The sequence below is a fragment of the Olea europaea genome, chromosome 3, assembly GCF_002742605.1.
Source record: "Olea europaea var. sylvestris chromosome 3, O_europaea_v1, whole genome shotgun sequence".
Lineage (NCBI taxonomy): Eukaryota > Viridiplantae > Streptophyta > Magnoliopsida > Lamiales > Oleaceae > Olea > Olea europaea.
This window is the reverse complement of record NC_036239.1, coordinates 6,164,234-6,171,472: the sequence shown is the minus strand read 5'-3', so window position 1 is coordinate 6,171,472 and position 7,239 is coordinate 6,164,234. Positions and strand designations below refer to the sequence as shown.

Below are 7,239 nucleotides of genomic sequence, written 5' to 3'. Positions count from 1 at the left end.
TTAATTACTGTTTTTTGAAAAAGTATCCTTAAAAGTATCAATATCTTCAAATTCAAATAAAGAAATACGTTAATACAAAATATTTTGTGGATCACAACGTTCTTTTTAAATTTTATTCAATTTCTCGAAGTTTAATGTTACATTTCACTTTAAAAATAAAAAGAAATTATAGTTTTTATTTCATATTTCTTCAATTCTTCCTACTTTCCTACAAGTAACTTCCATCCATTCAAAAATTATTTACTCTGACAACATTCTCCAGTAATATCCACTCGTCCCACTTTATCCTCCCATTCTCTCCGTTTCCCACCAATTCATGGCGTCCTTCATCTCTTCCACTAAGCCACCCGGAACGATGCTCTGCATTTCCTTCCCACTTCGTACTCCCAAACCCACAATTCCATTTTACATCCACTGTGCCCTCACCCTTAATAGCAGCAATTCAAACAACAATAACAAAATCAATAGTAAACCCCACAAGAAAGGAAAACCGCCCATGAATAATCCCTCCAGGAACCCGAGAAAGAAACCGTCATATGGAACCTCCAGGAGGTCTGCCATCAAGAAAAGCTTTAGCCAAGAGCAGGTGGTGTTCACCGGTCAGGTCTCGGATGACCCGGTTGTTGGAATTATTGGAGGTGGCATGTCCGGCCTCGCGTGTGCTCTTTATTTGGAGAAAAGAGGGATTAAATCCACTGTCTTTGACACGGTTGGTTGTTTATCCTCTGTTCATTTTTACATTATCTAACATACGCTTTTTAAAAAAAAAAAATTTGTAATCAATTTTAGGAGTTTCGATGCTATTATATCGGGCTACTGATATATTTAAATCAAATGATTTATGATGACCCGAATCTCCATCTGATTTTATGAATGTTAGAGATTGGATAGCATTTGAATTTGAGCAGCATCTGACATACAAAGTTAGTGATTAGAATTCAAGAAATATTTACCACTTTCGATTTTAATTTTTTTCCTCACTGAGGAACTATATCCCGTTGCATCCTTGAGTTTCAGCATGTGTTCATCTAGTTGGCAAATTTTTATTTGTTTAAGTCAATATATTCTTGGAACTTCTTTTAGGGTAGCGTTTAAGGCTGCAAATGTAGGGAATTTTTTACAAAATCGTTATAGTACATTATTTGTGTGAATATTTTTGTATATTTTCCTTTTTCCGATGTTTCAGACAATGCAAAAGTAGGACAGTAAGTTTATGGAGTTTCTCATTGTGTTAGCTACATTAGGGACTTCGTGGGTTGGGAGGAAGAATGGGAACCAGAAAAATTCATCCTGAGGGCTTGATATTTGACCACGCGGCTCAGTTCTTTACAGTTACTGACCCTAAGTTTGCTGAGATGGTTGATGACTGGTCCAGGAAAGGTCTGGTTCGTCAATGGCAGGGTATAATCGGAGAGCTTGAAGTTGGCGGACGGTTTGCTCCACTTCCTACTTCTCCTCCAAGATATATAGGCGTTAATGGAATGCGCCCTCTTGCAGATTCCATATTGTCTCAGGTGAATATCGAATGTTTACAGTGTTTTTGTTAGTGACGTATCTCTGTTTTGTACATTTCTGTCAGCTCAATAGAAGTATATTTGATAATATCCTGTCCCATATGCATTTTCACTACATCTACCGAGGACCATTCCCCATTACCCCCCACCCACACTTGCTTTTTATTTTATTTTTTTAGGGGGACCATTATCACTTAAAGTTACCCTCTTATCTCACAACATATGACATTTGATTATGACCTTAACAGGCAAGCACCCGAAGTTTTTTTTTTTTTAAATTTTTTTTAAGGGAAGACACTCATTTTGCAATGATGCAATTGGCAGTTTTAATTTTTCTCTATAGGTTCTGTAGAATATTGGTAGTAATGGAGCCATTAAGATCTTTTAATATTGCAGTTTCTTTTCCTGTATGGGGCTTCTCTCGCTCTCTTTATATTTCTGTTATCCTTGAACATTTTTTATCAATGCGTTTGAAAAATGTTGCGAGCCTCTGAATCGTTTGTGGAAGGATGCTCCTTAATTCAATGGAACCATTGTGATCTTTTAATATTGCAGGTTCTTTTCCTGTATGGGGCCTCTCTCTCTCTCTCTCTCTCTCTCTCTCTATTTTGAAAAGGCCATATTTTTAAAATGCTTAAAGCTCGTTAGAAATTTGGATGGTTTTAGCAGTTCAAAATTTTATTTCAGAAATTTGCCGCATAATCTATTACTAAGGATTTGAGCTGTCAAAAACTGCACATTTTGACACCAATTAATCTCTGAACAAGGTTTATATACATGCTTGTTTGGCCTGCCTTGTAATTTACCATCTATACGTGGTGATTTTTAGTTTACTATATAAGTTGATATTCTCCATGCTGCAGACATCTATGGTGGATGTGGTACGGCCTTGCTGGGTGAGTGCACTAGAGCCGTATAATGGGAAATGGTACTTGAGTGAGAAGGGGGAACTTTGTGGACAGTTTGATGCCATCGTTATTGCACACAATGGTAATTTGTTTTACTCCAGTGTTGTTTAGTCATTCAATTTGCCTGCATTTAGTATGTAAAAAGCTTCAACCCTTACAGATCTCTGGAGTCAATTTTGGAATAATTTCTGGAAATCATTGTTCAAGAAGTTGAAATCTTCTCTGAATTCTGTCAAACATCATCTATAGCTTATTCATAGATCAGGAAGCACATATTTGACACTACATATTGTAGTTCAAGGGAAAACTTGTTAGAGCTATTTCCGTCTCTTCATATAAACTTCTTCTCCTTTTTACATTTTACATCAAAGTTAAAGTTTTATATCCATTTGTATCAATTGGTATGAACTGAACTCTGGTACTTATTGTGCAGACGAACCTTTAGTTCATGTTTGTAGTTCTGGGCTGATTTTCTCAAGTTGAATTGGTTCAGTTGTTTATGTTTGGCTCCCAGATGTGACACTGTATATATTCAAAAGTGATACCTCATAATCACCAGACTATATGCTTTCAAAATTTCGACAATTTATCAATCTGGTTCCATTTCATGGATTGCCAAGAATTGTTAGATGAATTTCAACGTTATGACTTGATATTCATTTTGTGACATTTATATTCCCTAGGTTAGAGATTCTCTTTCTTCTGATGCCTGTTTTACTTTTAGTTGGGCATGAAATGATGAAGCTTGGCTTTGTCATTCTTGTCTGCATGTTATACATTTTGTCACAGTTTGTGTAATATCAGGCTGGAAATTGAAGGCTTTGGTGCAATATGTAAATTTTTTATAAGTTGGTTGCAGATTTTGCATTGCATGACTTCTTTATGGTACACCAGATGAACAAGTTCATTAGTTTGAGAAATGGAAAATGTATGATTCACAGCTTGTGTTACCACTTGATACCAGGAAAATGTGCGAATCGTTTGCTTGCTTCATCAGGCTTACCATTAATTGCTAGACAAATGAAGGTAATCTTAGGAATGTAATCCAGTTTCTATTGACCTTAAAGAACTACCATCTGCATTTTGTTCCTATTTTCTTAACCTTAATCTCATATCTGCAGAGTCTGGATTTGAGTTCTATATGGGCACTTCTTGCAGCATTTGAAGATCCTGTTCCTGTCCCTTCCGCGGAATCTGCATTCCCTTTTGAAGGAGCATTTGTTAAAGGTGTTGATTCTCTCTCATGGATGGCAAACAACACCAAGAAACTTTTGAGTTCCCAAGATACTGGCCTTGAATGCTGGACCTTTCTCAGCACGGCAACGTTTGGGAAGCAGAATAAAGTTCCTCAGGTCAGTTAAGTGATTATTTTTCACTCACTTACAGAGGCTTGTTCCTTTTGAGAAAAGGCTGATTAAGCCCTTGTTTGGGCCCCTTTCTTTGGAAAAAATGCATTTCTTCAACAGTGTTTTGACATTATTTCAACTACACATCTTTCAATAAAATAATATTACACGCAAATTCAAAACTTTTCCTTATTTTTTAACCACACGTTTCTCATCAATACATTATTTAAAAATGCATTTTCCCCCCAAAATGGGGCTCAAACAAGGGCTAAAAGTTGGTGAACTGTTTTCAGTTCTAAGCAAAAAACATGCTAGAATATGTATTTTGCTCGCGGATTATGTTGACATAGTAAACGGAAAACAAAATTCCAATGATGTAATAAACATGATAATCTTTCCTCAAATTCTGTTTAGTCGGTTTATGGATTTTGGTAGCAAAGTTCACTTTGTTTATTATGCCAAATAATAAGCAAAAGGTTTATTCACTTTTGCTCTCATACAATGTTATTTTCCCTTGTCAATGATAATGCTAATACTATTCGTGGATACGGTCTGTGAGCCAGAAGTCCACATCTGATGAACACAGGAATGAGAATCTTGCCTTGTGCAGTATCTGAATTATTAATCTGTTGCCAGAAAAAAGCATTGCCAAATAATATCAGCATCATGGGCTCAAATTACTCGGGCTTTTATTTATACCAATTCATTTGTGTTTATCAGGAAAGTATCCCGACTGCTGCAGCAGAAAAGGTGATGGACTTGATGCTTGAAGGTGTTGAGAAAGCATTAGGACTACGAAAATGCTCACTCAAAAAGCCTTTCTATAGTCGTGTACAGTTATGGTATGAGACCTCATGTATTGTTTAACTAATCAGAATTATTCCAAGACTCGTTTATTTTAGGATTAATTTGGAAGATGCACAATGATACAGTGAGCTAATGTCAGTGACAAACTTCAAATTAATTCTAGTCAATTCGTTCTAGCATTGATTCTATTTCCAGTAGAATTTAATCAATAGTGCTTAAAAAATTGTCGCGGAATATTCAAATCTGAGGTCAGTTAAGTGTTTACATCCACTTCTAATTTTTTAAGAAAAGCTACAATCGAGGCCAAGTCAAATTACTCGTTAAATTTTCTCTTCTTCCCAGTCAAATTTAAAGAAAAGATGAAACTATATGCTGTTGTAGTCAGGGGAGCGGTTGAGTTGCTCACTACAGTTGACAAGATGCTCAATTGAGACCTCCATGTAAAACAGTTTAATTGTCTCAGCTGTTTAGATATGAGTTACGTGCTCAATTTGGGACCTCCATCTAAAAGAAACAATGATTCTGCATTTTGCCATCTTGATGTGTTTAATGTTTTCCATATGCGGAAGCATTTGTTTAATTAGATTGCAATGACTCAAATTATATAGTTTCATAACTTACAGGGGTGCAGCTCTTCCCACTAATTCTCCTGGCATCCCCTGCATCTTTGATCCTCAAGGAAGGGCTGGCATATGTGGTGATTGGTTATTGGGATCGAGCTTAGAAGCTGCAGCTTTAAGTGGCATGGCTCTTGCTAATCATGCAAGTCACTTGAATTTCCGGCCTTCTTTCTTTATTCTACTAAGTGGCTTCCTTCATATAAAATGCAATTATAACATTAGCATTTTGAAATTGAAAGATCTATTTTTGTAATTCATGCAGATTGCAGATTACCTCCAAAGTGGTGGAACATGTCCAGATGAGTTTGCCGTTGGGTTGCACAATGAATTTCGTCCTCTTAATGGACATGATATTGGCCAGTTTCCTGGATTGGCGTCTCAAGGACAATTACACGAGTCCCATGCCTTAAATCTTACTACCTGAATTTACTCCGGTGATAATTATGTTTGCAAGTATTAATTGAGTTTTTGTTCCTTCACTGTCATAATTTGATGTTCACAAGAGATTCTGCCAATTCAGTTCTCTCTCAACTTATAATTGATGCTCTCCTCAGTTCCTAGGATGATTAGACGGTTCGAGAGAGTGCAAGGATTTCATGTTTAAAGAATATGCAGGAGTATGAATACCAGAAAACAAAGCTGGTGAGTTTTATTTGCTGTATTGCCCAGACTGTGCAAGTTTACCTGAACATTTCCTCGTGGATCTCTACAAAGGTAAACCTTTGCAACGTAAAATTTGCCTCTAATTATGATTTCTTGTACTTGCTGCGTAAAGGCATGAACTATCGCATGCAAGATGGGATTTTGCTGAATCAGTCTTCTGGTCCTTTTTGCCGCCAACAGGCAAATAGAAACATTTGAGCTGTTAATAGCAGTACCGAGAAGCTTTGTAAGTTAAGCTATTTGTATGGACACTAAGATGTTGTGACTAAAATTTGGATCCAAACAGGCGGGAGGCTGGCACGAAAGTGATAATGGAGTTTTGGTTCAGCTGGTTCGATAATTAGTAATGTCTTACTGAAGAACCGGGTTCTTGGTTTTGTTTATCAAGCTGAATGAGGACAATTGTCCCAAATTTCTTTTATCTTTTCCGTTCTTGGAATTCTAGTTGGTACATGTTTTCGCTCGTTTGACTTCAGTGCAAGAAACATGTTTGCTTATTTTTATTTATTTTTAAATGCAGATGTGCATTTAGGGAAATATTGAGTTTTGAAATTTTAATAGCGGATTGAAATCAAACAAAATTGTCTAATGTTTTTCTTTTCTGAAGAAAAGAAAACGATTTCACCAAATTAATATAGTATGAGGTGTTAAATAATAATGATATGATTCCTGTGGATTTATTTACAGTGAGGTAAATTTAACTTCGGTTCATAATTTTTCTGTGGTAATTTTTTTTCCATTCAATTATCCTTTCTCATACTCAACATTTTATTAAGGCTAATTGGTACAAAACGTTCTTACCTTTCAAGATTTTTGTGAAAAACGTTCTTATCTTTCATTTTTTGACAATTTCACTACCATCTTTGCCTTTTATTGCGCAAAATATCCCTACATCCACTCCCCGTTAAAATGATTAAATCAAAGAAAATGAGTTTTTTATCTTCAAAAGGCAAGGGTAAGATTGTCCAAATACATTTGTTTGTCATTGAGGTTTCATTTCCGCCTTCTTTAAATGTTGTGCGTAACTAAAAAGTAATATGAAAACAAATAAAATAATTTGTAAAGAAATATTTCATTCAATACATAAGGAAAAATGATAGAAAGGGTTATATTTATGGTTGAACTTTATCATGGCTGATAAGTGTGTTTTTACACATTTATTCAGTTCACAAACATGACTTAATTATGATCAAAGAGTTTGAATTATGGCTTAATTCTATGTAATTATGTTTTGTAGGACTATATTGATGAATGTGGTGGAATTCAAGAGAAAAGAAACGAAAAAGAACCAAAAAAGAAGAAAATCCAAAGTATGAGGACTAAATTACAATATTTCAATAGTTGATTCGGATCACAAAATGAAGATTAAAGATATTGCGGG

The 7,239-nt window shown here is 35.5% G+C and overlaps 1 protein-coding gene across 9 annotated transcripts; it reads left to right on the top strand.

Moving 5' to 3' along the window:
- The first annotated feature begins 236 nt into the window (after nt 1-236).
- On the top strand, nt 237-6,379 carry LOC111383785 (renalase). 9 transcript variants are annotated; one of them, XR_002700795.1, is made up of 10 exons: nt 237-709; nt 1,245-1,514; nt 2,378-2,504; nt 3,387-3,448; nt 3,544-3,774; nt 4,489-4,610; nt 5,199-5,337; nt 5,458-5,629; nt 5,750-5,837; nt 5,971-6,379. XR_002700795.1 is itself a non-coding variant. In XM_023007950.1 (9 exons), exons 1-8 carry the CDS (start codon nt 317-319, stop codon nt 5,617-5,619), a joined length of 1,506 nt encoding a protein of 501 aa, XP_022863718.1. In that variant the 5' UTR covers nt 237-316; the 3' UTR covers nt 5,620-5,629; nt 5,750-6,379. The 9 variants fall into 9 exon arrangements, 2 of the variants coding, with proteins under 2 accessions (XP_022863718.1, XP_022863728.1); XR_002700797.1 differs by having other exon boundaries at nt 5,458-5,648; XR_002700799.1 differs by having other exon boundaries at nt 5,199-5,380.
- The last annotated feature ends 860 nt before the right edge of the window (nt 6,380-7,239 follow it).